General features: G+C 38.6%; 1 protein-coding gene across 2 annotated transcripts in view; it reads left to right on the forward strand.

The window, feature by feature from the left end:
- Window positions 1-1924: 1924 nt before the first annotated feature.
- Window positions 1925-14967, forward strand: part of LOC118616867 (limbic system associated membrane protein) — a 662882-nt gene continuing 649839 nt past the window's right edge. Inside the window, exon 1 of one of the 2 annotated variants that reach the window (XM_036242370.1) lies at window positions 1925-2528. In XM_036242370.1, the coding sequence (XP_036098263.1) occupies window positions 2374-2528 (155 nt within the window). In that variant the 5' untranslated portion in view covers window positions 1925-2373. The remainder of the gene's footprint in view (window positions 2529-14967) is intronic. The other variant, XM_036242369.1, reaches the window with a different exon arrangement.

Here is a 14967-nt window from a genome sequence, read left to right on the forward strand (position 1 = left end):
ACCACAGGATTGTGTGTGTGTGTTTTTTAGTGCAACTTACCATTTAACCATTTTTCTGTGGCAACATGGGTTTTAAGTTTTAACCATCTGAGTTAAAATTTGTGGTGAAACATCATTGCATATTATTTGGGAAATGTTTATCATCCCCAACATAGAACAGCTTGACTTATATAAATGTAATTGTAGTATAAGGAAAAATTCACTCCATCAATCTTGATTTTTTTTAGAAATTCTGTTTGCAATCCTTCAAATTCTTAAAAAAAGTAGTAGGTCTTCCTTTTTTCCTCTCATAATCTAAACAAGTGTATCTACCTTTTAAATTGACAAAATACAATAGGTAAATTATTTTAATATTCTAGGGAGACAAGGCAGGTGTCAGCATATTAAGTGCCTCTGTACACCTGGTATTCTGAAGGGCTTGAGAAAGACTCCTTTTTTTTTTTTTTCAAATATCCTTGGCCGATCATTTGTGTAAGTGAGAATAGTGGCCTAATACCCGTGTATAGGTATTTGTGTGTAATGTATTTACTTGTATGTATGTGTGTGTGTACTTGTATGTAATTGAATATTTAGGGAAGGATGTATAAGAAATTGAAAGTATTTGTTGCTTCCAAACAGGAGAAATGGCTTGCCTAAAAAAGGGATAGAAAAAATAACAATTCATGCTATCACATTCTGTACCACTTCATTTTTGCAACATGTGGATGTCTTCACTATTTGAATAAATAAGATCTAAAACAAAACCAGAGCTGTTGGCTGGTCCACTCCCATTTTGTATCCTCAGCATCAGCGCGCAGGGAGATGACTAATAGATAGTTTGAGGCTTTCACAAGAGTGACTAATAGTGTTAGCCCCTTATGACTCTTATCACTTGGCTTTGACTCTTGGAGTAGAAGGATGAACACATAATGGTAAACTGTCATGTACTGGAGTGCTGTATGCAGCCTTAATGTCACCCTGTAAATGACAAGCTTTCTGATACAAATCTCCTTTCTTGCATATGAACATTTCGAGAAGAAAGTGCCAGTAGAAACTTGGGTAGCAACAGCAGCATGATGCTTAAACAATAACCCTTAATAAGGTTCCTCATGTGTGGGACACGGAGTGAGGGTTTCCTGGAGAGTGAGGTTGATTTAGGGACCAGGGATCAGCTGCTGAGGCTGGCACTTGGAAAAGACAAACCAAGCATTCACACCCTAGACCACTCAATACCAGCATTGTCTCTGATCCATCTTTTATAAGGGGGCTTTAAGGGGAGGGGGAAGGGGATAAGGAAAGGAGAGAAAATAAACCTTTTTAATCCTGGGGAAAAAAGCACAGGAGACAGGGGAGAGCGAACAAGATGTGAGCACAAAAAGTCATTTGCCAAGAATGTTTAGCTTTGAAATCAACTTTGGCTTTTAATTTTAGCCTCCATTGTCAAATTCATTCTCTGTATTACGTTTCTCATGCCATCTTTCAGCATAGGGTGCTCCCCCCCCCCCCATGCTCTCCTGCCTTCTCTGTTTCACTCTCTTCATCTGTCCAGGTTTGCCTTCTCTTCTTCCCATCTCCTTTTCCTTCCTTCCTCACTTTCCCTCTCCTTGCCTGGACTCTTGCTCCTGTTCTTTTATAGCTTGAGTCTCTCTCCTTCTCCCTTTCTCTTGCACAGTATGTCCAAGCTCCATTCCGTCTTCTTAAGGAAATCAGCCAGGCCTCAGATGGAGCTGTTGTCCTGACAACCTAAAGGTGCATTAGGCTTTCATTGAGGCTGGCGGCTGCTGAACAGGGCAGTTGTGCAAAGCGAGGGGCCACGCCAAGGGGAGGGCTGAGGGGATGACGTGGAGGGGCTGTTGAAATCAGTGGGGGCAGGGGGAGGTGCTGAGCAGAGAGAGGGAGGGACTGGAGAGAGAAACAGGAAAGGGAGGAGGGGGAGAGACTCTGGGCTGCTGCCGCTGCTGTGTGGGTTTCTTTACACTTCCTCCCCGCCAGCCCGCCTGGGAAAGTGGGTTACAGAGGAAAGGAGCTCAACTCAGACACTGGCAAAGGAGCATCCAGCCCCAGACAGACCGGAGAACACCCTCCTTCTGCAGCCTTCTCTTCATCTTTTCTAGAGGGTTTTATATTTGTACTCTCTCATTGGAAATTGTGTTCCTTCGACTTTTACCTCCCTTGCTTGGGTTTTATGAGTGCTTTGTTAAGTCGTAGAGGGAAAAGAGACTGAGCCAGGGAGACGAACAGAGAGAGACAAAGTGGAAAGGACCACAAACTGGCCAAGCCCGGTCTACCTTTGCTGCTGATGAAAGCCCTCCGTTTGTAAAACCCCGTCGGCTGCACCGCACAGCACGCGCACGCACACCCTGAGCACACGACCCGCACCTCCGCGTGGCCACCATGGTCGGCAGAGTTCAGCCTGATCGGAAACAGTTGCCGCTGGTCCTACTGAGATTGCTCTGCCTTCTTCCCACAGGACTGCCTGTTCGCAGCGTGGATTTTAATCGAGGCACGGACAACATCACCGTGAGGCAGGGGGACACGGCCATCCTCAGGTAGGGCTTTCGGGCAACTTTTCAGCGTTTGTGTGTGTGTGTGTGTGTGTGTGTGTGTGTGATCTCCTTGAACTCCAGCTCTTCATGCTACAGGCGTGTGTGAGTGTGTGTGTATGTGTATATGTGTGTGTGTGTATTCTCCTTGAACTCCAGTTCTTCATGCTGCAGGCATGTGTGTGTATGTGTGTGTGTGTGTGCACGCGTGCCTGTGTGTATATGTCTTTTACTGACTGGTGGAGGTATCTGCCAACACATTTCAAGGGAATTCTGGTCCCTGGCAAGGACCAGCAGGATTGGTTCAATGTTGTTTGTTTCTGAGGACCTTGTTTCCCTTACCGAGGTCCCCTAACTTCCCTGTGGTATTAGTGACTTTTGGACAGGACTCTTGCTTTCACCAGTGGCAGATGTTTTGCACTTCAGAGTTTTGTTGGGGTTCCTTGATTGAGAAAGAAGAGTTGTTGAATTATGGCGGAGTGGTACACAGTACTGCATTCTCCATGGGGTGTGTGTGTGTGTGTGTGTGTGTGTGTGTGTGAATAAGCACATCAGGGCTCCTCTCTGCCCCAGCAGTAGTTCTATAGAAGACTTGCTATAAGGATCTTCTAATTGATATCCAGGCAATAAATCAATCTTAGAACTTTGGTTAATTACTGAGCCTTTTCTGGAATGTGGATAGAAATCAACTAAAGAATGAAGAGAAGAACAAGAAGAAAATTAAGAACTTGCCAAATTGCAGATATTTAAGGAGTGTTAAACACAGAGGTTAGGGAAGAATTAACCTGGCATGAAATGGATATTTCAAATTGATTACTGACCTCAAAGTCTTATCTCTTTGCAGCTCTGCCAAACTCTGAAATATAATTTGGGATTGAAATTTGGAAAGACAGATTCCCAAGTCCTTGGCAGTTTGACCCCTTTAAGGGACAGTGAGCTAGAGGAACTCGGATGGAACCCAATGATAATGCTATTTCTAAAAAAGCTCCAAGTTTCTCTTCTTTCTAATCCCCCTAACCTACTGCATATACTCCCTGTCCTTTTTTCTAGCTTCCCTTGAATTTCCATCAGATTCTAACAAAAAATGTTAAAGAAGAAGAAGGAAAAATAAGAAAATAAAATGTTCTCCTTGGAGAGCCTTTAAAATCTCATTTCCTCCAAATAAAATGACCCCATGTCAGTTTGTTGGTCTAGCTAATATTGTTTGTTGTAGCAATAAAAGCAACAACAACAACAACAACAAAAACCCAGAAAATAAACCTCTAATCTGTGTGCAAGGAGCTGATAGTGCATAAACCCTGAGGCATCAGGGAGCAGTTCTATAGCAGAGCTGCCTACAGCAGCAAAGTTTTCTTTCTGTTTCTCAGAAATAAATTTGGTTGGCTGTCACAGTGTCCTGCTTTGGGATCTCTATCCTTGTTAGAAAGGATTGTGTGCATGTGTATGTGTGTGTCTGTGTGTGTTTGTGTTGTGCATGCTGTGTTGTGTGTATATGTTGCTGCAGATAGTAAAAACTAAGAAAATCCTAATGTGTAAGTACTCTTTTCTTCATTTCCTGAGCATTGGATGATTATAAATCCCAAAGATCCTACTATCCAAAGCAGATTTTCTCTTCCAGCTCTCCAGCTCTGTAAACCTGCCTGTATGATTTATCCACATGGAGTAATAAGATTTATAGAGTAATTTATCTGTTTGTAGAGGGATTTGGACATGATGCAGATAATGTTTTTGCAAACACATAAGCATGCTGTCTCCACTGCTAGCATTCATTAACCCTTTACCAATAAAGCAGTCTATATAAATGTATGCTACCCCTAGAAATATTTTTTCAGTGATTATAAGATTGAGTATGAGAGAAGTGAATATGCTGGATGTCTAAGTTTTTATTTAAATGTCCATGAACTTTGTAAGGTCTTTCTATGTCAGCAACACCTATATCCTAAGCTCTAGCTAGCCAATCATTAGATAAGCATCTAAATGTTGATTCAGAAGGAAAAGGGTTTTCTTATATTTCCATATACTATATGCATAGAAGTCTGTCATTACATAAATAGCTATATATAATATAGAGGATGCTTCTGTGTGTCTACAGCTAAAAAGAAACTGTGATTTTAAGCAGAATACTTTAGTACACATTACAGTGTGAAATGGGGGTAGTGAGGAAAGGAAATAAATATAAAAGCAGTATTGTCTGGAGAAGAGACTATAGACTAACAGCATGCGAAGAAGGCACCTGTGAGAGTCCATTGCCCCCCAGACCTCTCACCTTATGCGACCTCCTTTTTCTTTCCTTTGCCTTGGACAAGGTTTTATTTCTGGGTTGGTGGAGCTCGATCAGAAGTAACTATAGAGAGAGTCCCCTTTGTTTTCTTAGCTGACCTTCTTCTCAGTCTCTTTAACGGAATCCAGTAAGCTTTGTGGGTCAATTTCCTGGTAAAGAATGGTGCTCTTGCTTTCTGTTCACAAGTCCAGCCTGGGAAAGGCTTGCTTCTACTTTATTTGTGACATTTCACTGAGAGCACAAGCTTCCAGGGGAGGAGAGGAAGGAGAACTTCATTCATTGGACACCACAGTAGATGTTTGGCACTGTGAAAGTGAAGCGGCAGAGGGAATAGAATCCTCCCTCAGTGAGTCTGTGGCCCTGAATAATCTGAAATGGCATCGGGAGACAAGGGTGGTTTGTAATTCTGGTGGTCCAGTGACAGAAGTTTGGCTGACTGTCCCCCAAACATTTAGCTTTACTGCCTTACTTCCGTCAAACAAGTGTTCCTTTTGTGAATTGATGCTCATTTTTATATAATTATGATCTTTGATGTAAATATGCATCTTGCTTGGAAAGTGTACAATAGTCCTTGGGTCTTGTTCTGTACTTCCTATCTTTTGTAGGGAAAAATGACTATAGAACGAAGATGACAAAACCGGATGGAAAGAGAGATACTCTCTTGTATATAAACCTAATCCGGTTGTTTCCCAGAGAAGATTATAGATCTTTATCAGGTCCTTTATAGGATTATTTAAGAGCTGAAGGAAACCGCAAAACCATCTTTTATCTCAAAGGCAAAGAATCAAAGTGTGACCACAGACAAGTGCTGGCAGCAGGGGCACCTGGGGATACTTCCAAGATCTTTTGAACCCGAGTTCTTGTTTATATTGTGTGAGCAGTGAAGTCTGTGACACACTGCTTCACAGGACTTCATTGTGGGGAGTCTCAGGTGTTTTTTTCTGAACAAGTTCCACCTGCCTCATTGCCACCACCAACAAGTGTAGAAGTTCATCAACTACTGGATGAGCTTCTAGCATTGATCTTTCCAACCCCCTTTCTTTGCATGCATGCGCCCCTACAGATTCACATCCTGGTTAATCTTGGCAGGTTGAAGCCATGTAGCTCTCTTGATAAGTCAAAGGAGAAGTGGATGTAGATAATGTTCCAATCCAACCTTTAAAATTTAATGTTTAAGAGTCCCACTGAGTATATTTCAGTATCAGCAGCATGTCTCTAAAGATAATGATAACATACTTGATGATCCCAATGTATCTGTTCATAAGGTAACTTTGTAAAAATTGCAAATACATGCATATCTGGAGATATAACATAAAAATATATGATAAAATGCAGGCACGTCACACTATTGTGACTACATATTTTAAATTCGAGGTATTAAAATTTTATTTATTTCACAATTCTAACTCTATTTAATGTTTGTGGGAAATTATAATACTTTTTATGGTAATAACATTTTCCTTGTTTAAATGTAAATGTACTTAATAAGTGTTAGCTGTAAGAGACTTAGTATTTAAGTTTAAGATAGTTACATTGTTTTAAGTTTTCAAAAATTTAGGACTATTTTCCCACCTGTTTGTTTATACATTAAGGGACAAAAGAAGAATCAACTCGAAAGATGTGATTAACTGACTGTAAAATGTAAAAGTTGCCTGTGGATTTCAAGGGAAAAAGTGGTTTTCCTTCCATTAGGCATCTGGAATGCCCATATTCACTAAGAAAGTGTCAACACTCAAACAAACTCCTGACACAATATGTGGTTTTCTATCACTTAGAATTCACTATGTGAAAACAAAGTTTGTGGGCATGGGTCTATAGGGAGAGCTTGTAACAATTATAAGGTGTTTTGTGGATTTTTTTGGTAACTGAATAATTAAAGGTAATTAACATTTATTGGTTTACTGATACTTTAAGAGCTATCCATTATCCATAAAATTATTTATTAAATATATTTGGTAAATAATGGAGTGTAGCCTACTGTGTATTATCTAGGAATATGGCCTATACATGTGTTTAAAGAAAGTTTATAATGTTTATACTCCTGTGAATTATATCATCTATTGTCATTTATGACCTGTGGAACACAGTAGGCAAGTCTCATGTGACAAATGAACATTGTGATCATTTGTCTTTCTATAAGTATGAAACACCTAAATGTGCGTGCGTGCACACGCACACCACATATTAAAGTGATTTTTCTGTTCTATGTAATTTGACTCTGAATGAATTATTTGTAGGATTGGAGTGCAAACAAGCAAAAGTGACTGACTCAGCTAGAAAACCATTTGGTGATGTTTAAACATTTGTGTTTCTTGAAGTTGGTTCCACATAATAACAAACTCAGGCAGAAATAAGGATTAGTGCATTTTTCTGTGGTCTCTGAGAGCTCCATTTAAAAATGTCTGATAGGAGTTTGCCCAAATACATGCTGTCCCCCCCCCCCCCAACATACACACTGTCATTAGCCTTATACACACACATAAGCCTTAGAGAGCCTTCCTTTTGGGCCATTACATAGGGCTTATAGTCATCTGCCCTGTTCTTTTCTGAATGTCCTGCCTGTTAATTTGTAAGACTCAGAAGATGTGGACTCTAGTTTGTGATCTATCCTTGCATGCAATATGACTTTGGGCAAATTCCTTACATGTTTTCAGCTCCAGTTTCATATATAAAATGCCGAAACGATCTCCAGGGTTAAGAAAGCACGTAAGAGGTAAAGTAAGAAGCTTTGTTGAATTGTAAACTGCTATATAAGCATAAAGTATTAGAGGTTTTCCAGTCATATGCAGCCAGTTGTTCAGACTTTAGGCAGATCTTTTTTTTAAATAAGTGTTTCTCAATCTTGAAGGTGGATCAAAATTCTCTAGTAGGGTCTGAGATTTGCATTTCTAAGAAGTTCTCAGATGCTGCTGATGCTGTAGGACTGGGCCTCACTTTGAGAACCTCTGACCCCTCTACTATAAGTATGTTTTGCAGATGGACATCTTAAATATCTCAGAGCTACATATTGAAATTCCAAAGCTTGAAGTCTCGTCAAGACCTAGTAAATCAGAGTCTACATTTAACAAGTTCCTCAAGTGAATCATAAGCACATTAAATTTGGAGAAGTACTGCTTTAGACAGTTCACAACCATGTACATTGCAATCAGCTGGGGACCTTAAAAAATACTGAAGCCACACATTCTCTACTCTCAGAAATTCTGATTTATTAGTTTACAGTAGAGCCGGGCATAGGTATTTTTAAAAAATGATTTTGATGTGTACACATTGAGAACTACTGCTTTACTAGTCAAGGAAGCTCTTTTAAAAATAAATTTTTGGCCCTGGCAGGTTTGGCTCAGCAGTTAGAGCGTCGGCCTGAGGTCGAGAGAGACCCGGGTTCGGTTCCCGCTAAGGGCACGTACCTCGGTTGTAGTTTGTCCCCGGCCTCAGTTGGGGTTGTGCAGGAGGCAGCCAGTCGATGCGTTCCTTTCACGTCGGTGTTTCTCTCTCCCTCTCTTCCTCTCTCTCCCTCCCACTCTATCTGAACAAAAATGGAAAAATGTCCTTGGGTGAGGATAAAAAAAAATCATTTTGGGGGGCAGCATTTAATAGCTATGTAGCAAAAAATTGGAATCATGTTGTATAACTTGGGAAATAGGTCAACAGCGAAGATGTAAAAATGCATTTAAAAGAGAAAAAAAGATTGTTATAGATCCATTTCATTACCACATGATCTCCTAACTACAATGACATGCAAAATAGGATGACATTATTTTAATATGGATCTAATTTACATAATAACTATTGAAATAACATTATACTTAATTTTTTAAAGTTGATTATTTTGTGTTCTATCTTTCATTTATATTAGGAAGACACAAAATAGTTCTATTTTTTTAATGCTGTTTCTAAGAGAGAAAAGACAATATTTAGGGAAGAAAAATATCTTCAGTGTTAACTCATACAAACAGGCTTAACTGTGTGTTATTCTGTTTTTATATATACAAATATATAATTTATAAGATAATAGTTATATGTTTGTAGAATTCATCTCAACTTTTACATGGTGATTAGTCTTTCATTGAAACTTATAGACAAGTCTTTATGTTGTAAGTAAAAACTTATATCAGCGATACAGTACGTTCAGAATACTCAACAGATACACTGAAGACCAAGATTTAAATTGCTTGAAATAGTCTGATCTATTAAATGAAGATAACTAACAATTACTTGGTCTACTACATAAGCTATTTTTATGATCAAATGAGGTACTATGTATTCAAGTATTTTGTAAACTGTGAAATGGTATAAAATATAAGCCCTCAATTAGATTATCATTATATTCACAGTAGGAAATAATTAATAGAAAATTTAATAAAATGAGCTTAAAATTTTTAATTCTATGGTCAAGAGTAGTATTAGATGTTTGTATCATTTTATTTCAAGTCCTTTAAAGTCACATGTATTTTTGAACATAGCTGAATTTTTTTATAAGGAATACAGGACAAGTGAACACTATTTTGGTAGTCTCCTGTAATCAAAACATAATTTCAAGTTAATGAGTGATTAACCATAACACACACAAAAGCTGTGCTTCAGATTTTGTTAATTATTTGAGGACAACCTTGTAGACATTTAGAGTAAGGAAAGACCTTGGGTATTAGGCAGTCCACCATTTCATTTTAAAGTGATGGAATTGAGAAGAGAAACACTTAGCTGGTTGTCCAAAGAGTTGAGTGACCGTTTGAGAACTAGAATTCTTATCTTCTGGTTATTACTCTGAACTCTGAAATGATCTTCCTGGTTGTCATGTTATCCCATGATGAGCTGTTTTTTACTCCAAGTGATGCTAAAAATATCCATTCCATTCTTCTCCTTTTTGCTCTTACTTCCCATCTTACTTCTCCCCAGCATTCCCCTCCCCTCCTCTTGTCTCCTCTCCTCTCTCTTTTCCTTTTTCTCCCCTTCTCTTCCTCCTCTACTTTCTTTCTCTCTTTTCTCTCCCCCTCTCCTCTCTTATCTCTCTCATCCCTGTAAATCAAAACTGCACTTACCTGTGAAGGACCATCTAGCTAGTGCAAGTCAAGAAGGAATTTTGCAGGAAATGCTTCACTTTTCACATTCTCACTATCTGTGTTAACCCATTAGGGTTTTCTCTTCTTTTCTTCATTTGCAGCCTCCATGTTATCATATTTTCAAAGCCATTATTGTGTTTGGCAGAACCTATGCAACATAATTTTAAAATTTATTGTTGCTTCTGGTATTCTGCCTATTACTCGGATTTTTTTTAATCCGAATTCTTAGCTTTCCGCCAACGCCACCAGTACTTTACTTGGATTCCTAAATCATACTTCTTACTGTTACTTATGGCCTTCTGCCTAGTTAAGTCCCCTATTACTTGTCCTTCTTGAAGACACTGACTAGGATGGATGCGGGGCAGTCGCAGTTCTGGTCTCTGCTTTCAGTTTGTAGGCTAGCCGCTGGACAACCTCAAGGGTTACTCTACACCTTGTAGTCATTGTAGATTGTAGTAAAAATTCTTTGAGGAAGGTAGATTTTTTTTTCCTAATTCATACAAAATTTACTCTGTGCTCACAATTGTCTGATGGTGTTAAACTGGGAGAAACTGGACAGTGTTTTAGACCAGTCTCTTGGGATGGTGGCAGCACTGCATGGTGAGCCCTCCTGCAGGTGCCAGGGGCTTCTCTGCATGGTGAGCCCTCTTACAGGTGCCTGAGGTTTCTGTATGGAATGCGGAACTAGGTCTCTGAAGCTTCTTTAGCCCTTGAGTGGTGGAGCCAAGGGAGGTTCAACATGTTACACCACGAAAAGGGAAATAGCAAGTCAGCAACTCTCAGCGAGCCCCACAGGGAGGCTAGTTGTGGTGCTGTCAGATTGTGGGAGAGATAGTCACAGGCTGAGGCTCAGAGAAGAAACATATTACATGGGACAAGGCTGGCCTAACCAGGGCAGAGCCCCTGGGGATAAGGGACTTATACTCTGGTCATATTATTAAAATAGGTCACTTGGTCAAGGATCAAGTGAAGCTCTGTATCAAAACTATTGTAACCAAGGGGTGACATGGATATGAATCTCAGAGAACTGAGATCCATCTTTTAAAATTCTTGCTATGTAAGTTCAGGGTCATAAAACCTGGTCCAGCTATGTGGGGGAAAGATGGAGGCAAATGTCCAAAATGGAGTAAGAATCGGCATTACTTGCCTCCCACCTTAGATAACTGCTGGATTAACATCTTTAGTATGGAACTTCCTAGATTCCATACAGTTAGCAGAACCATGGACCTGACTATCTCAGGCTATTGTTTTCAAACAGCAATCTATAAATGGTACCAGATTATTCAAAGTCTTCTCGTCATCCACAATGTAAAATCAGAGCTCCTTGTGTTGGCTGACTCTTCATGACCTGCTACCTCATTGCGTCGAGTAATTCAGCACCACTGACAGTCTCTGCTCATGAACATCTGAATGTGTGCACAGCAGTGCTGGTTCTCTCTTTGTTCATGATGCTACCTCTGGCTGGAGCCTTCTTTCTTCCCCTCAAAACACCCCGCCCCACCATATTTCTTTGCTAGGTTACTTCGCCTGCTGTTCCTTCCAGGTTCAAGGCTAGTTGTGGTTCTATCTCATCCAGGAAATCTTTTCTAATTCTCCCAGACTGAGCTAAGTACTCTGTTTATTATTGCTGACAGTCTCTGCATATTTTCCCCCTAGCTTTATTGAGCTATAACAGACTAATAAAATTTTATATACTTAAGGTATACAGTGTGAACACTGGTGTCAGGGGGCTTGGCTTTACCCACTTTCAACATTTTCATTTCAGCTACTCCTTTCAAGCACATATTTTTAGAGAGTCAGAAAGGCAAATGGAGGGATTTTAGGGGGATCCGAAACCTTTTGTCACAGGTGCCTAAACAAAGCATGTGCCATTCTCTGATAGATTAGCTTTGGACAAGACAAGGAGTCACCCAGTGCACCTGAAGTGAGGCACCGCCAATGTCTGTGAAGAGCTCAGCATCCCAGATGGCTTTCCTTCTAGGAGCTGCAGACAGAGGCTTTCTCCCTCTAGTGGTGGCTGTGAACTTTAACCGACGAAGTTAGGGATTCTGGAGTTCTGTCAAGTGTCCAGATTGTTGTTCTACAAGTATTTTCACTTAATCTGTTCTACTTTGTTGTGAAATAAGGCAAGGCACAGATTGTTCTCACTCATTTGACTCAAAACAAGTATTTGTACTGACCAATGGTACCTACCTGGGTTTTGCGGTGTAGAGCTCATGATTCACTCCTGGAGAAATTCAAACTTGATTGTGCAGGGGACTTTGTAAAAATTTCTAATTCTTTTTTGTATGTTTTACCATAATGCACAGAGCATTATTTATATGAGGTCAGAGGAAAATCCTGTAACTGAGGAAAAATGCAACCCAGCTTCTCATATAATCATGTGTTACTACTTATTCCATTATAATTTTTGATGATGCATTTCTATATTAAATTTCCACACTTTGAAGTTATCTACAGTTAACGATATTCTTTCAAAAGTAGTGCTCTAGTCATGCTACTATTTGCCACACTGTTAGGGACACAAGATAATCAGGAACATGATGCAGTTTCACACTAAGGCGTGTATAGCCAGGTGTCCACACTGAAAACACTGAGAAAACTGATGGAGTTCCTGATTAGTAATTTGTGAACTGCTTCAGTTCCACCTCATTCCAGCACATCTGCACCATGCTTGTTTATTTTATGGGGTATGAGTCACATGTGGTTGCCATTTTGTAGCTGATCTTCATCTTGAGATAACCAACATTGCCGTAATCTTATGCATGTTCATGATGTAATTGTATGAGCATATCTTATGATCAGCATTTTGTATTGCTGAATCATTAACTTATCAGATGAATAGATTTTTCTTTGACTCTCTGACCTCTATTCTTCTATCTTTTTAGACTCTAATACATAAACTAATATCGAATTTCATCACTGTGACAAGGAACTTCCTAACGTCTCTGTGATATCACTAGAGTAGATAAGCTTGTAGACTGAACAGCAAGGGATTTAGGCATTGGTTTCGCCAAAACTATTTATGGTATAAAGCTGGGAATTGTCTTTTACTGCCTCAACTTCAAAATGAGTATAATCCTTATTTACCTCTTAAACAAAGAGATGTTAGTCTGATGGAGTGGCATATTTTTGCATATGACGTTATAAGTGAGATATGCTCTAATTGAAAAACAAAACAAAACAATCCTACATTATCTTATAAGGGTTAAGGTATAAGAAACTTTAAAAATATGTTTGCATTGATGCCTTGAACCTTGTATAACAATAAAACAGAATTCAAAAATCCAGTTCTTTAAAAAATAAGGCTGTGTTTATATAGAATCTGCTACGATATGTAAACAATTTTGGTCATGAATATACTTAATCTATGTTTTATAGATGTTTGAACACAATATTTTAAGTTTAATTTTTTTCTGCATATATTTATAATTATATATCAAAATGAAAACATCTGTGACCTTTTTATATGTACATAAAAATTACATACACAAAATATGAATAATAATATAATCATGAACCTTGGTCACAGCACACTTTATGGGAACCTAATTAATTTGATGCACCAATGATGGGGAAGTTTATTGCAGAAAAATTAATTCTCCAGGTAATTAAGGATATAAACAGATACAATATATAAGAAGCATCATACAATAGGTTTTTTCAATTTATTTTGATTAATACGTATTACTTATAATTAATCATTATTCAAGTGCTAAAACAATTCTGTAAGACAAGTCAGACAGTATTTTTTATTTCTATTACATCTTGGCTAAAAAGCAAAATAAAATCTTATATCTTTTTTTTTTTTTCTGTTGTATTTTATAATAGACACTAAGATACTATCTTAGCTAAATCAGAAATAACTTTCTTTAAAAGGAGACTACATTTTTCGTATTTGTGATCTCAATTCTAGGCTAAATTTCAATTTTCTTTCATTCTAAGTCACCATGATATCTAGTGATTGTTGACAGGCATGTTTAATCACAATGAGAGCTTGGCCACTTAAAGAGACAAATATGAATATTAATTACATTTCAATGTTTTTATCAAGTAAAGTGACCATAATTATGCTTTTATACTTTTTTAATACTAAAAACCTAAGGCATGTGGAGAAATTATTAGAGTAATATAAACAGGTTCAGCTATAAGAATTCTAACCATTATCCTCAGGATGCTGAAGCAACTTGATAGCATGATTGTAGAAATACTGTTTTAACATTTGAAACCCTGTGGAAAATAAAGGCATTTCACCATATTGGTGACACACAATATTGTCCTAGTTATAAATAAAATGAGGACACTAATAGGAAATCAACAACACCACCACAAGCCTAAGTAGGAGAAAGTTTGGAAAGTAAGCAGTGATCGCTAGGAGCCAGCATGGGTTCTCTGGGAACAAACTATAACATGGTAAATAGATTTCTTCAAAACAACCAAAATTTCAGACTGGTAGATTGGAGAAACATCATTCTTTCTGAGTATCTGTAGTTTGATGAGTTCCTCCTGATATACTTACTAATAGATTTTGGGTCCATAATGAGCTAGATTTTGTTTTTAGTTGATTGGATAATATGTCAAAGAAATACTGATTGATAGTGGTGAAGTATTCTCTAAGTCTGTGTTTGGCTGTGTTCATATTTAGATAAAAACACAGGAAGCATGATTTCTACCATAGGTATGACAGAAAAGAGGACTCTGTTAGTTTACAGAATTATAAGGTAACAATAGATGAAATCTATGAGGAAGCAAATTGTAGCTCTATATAAAAAGTAATGTTATTCATGTGTCATAATGTTACCAGACAAATGGGGTTCTCCGACACCAGTGAGAGTGGGGGGCTCTTGCGATATCTTGAGAAAATGAATTTGGTAAGACTCGCACAGGAGAATGAGATGTGGTAAAAGACTTTATTTGCATAGAGTTGCATTTCTTATGTTCCAAAGTCCTACTTCCCTTAGTCCAGTTGTCGAAGAGTGGAAGCTGGGGATTCAGCGAAGCTAAAAGTAGGGCCAGTGTCCAGAGGTTCCATTCCATGGTGAAGCTGGGTCTAAAATAGCATCAGGCATCCAGCTGGTCACAGTCCATCAGTCCATTGTGTGGATCC

Source organism: Molossus molossus, unplaced genomic scaffold (assembly GCF_014108415.1).
Source record: "Molossus molossus isolate mMolMol1 unplaced genomic scaffold, mMolMol1.p scaffold_m16_p_5, whole genome shotgun sequence".
Taxonomy (NCBI): Eukaryota; Metazoa; Chordata; class Mammalia; order Chiroptera; family Molossidae; genus Molossus; species Molossus molossus.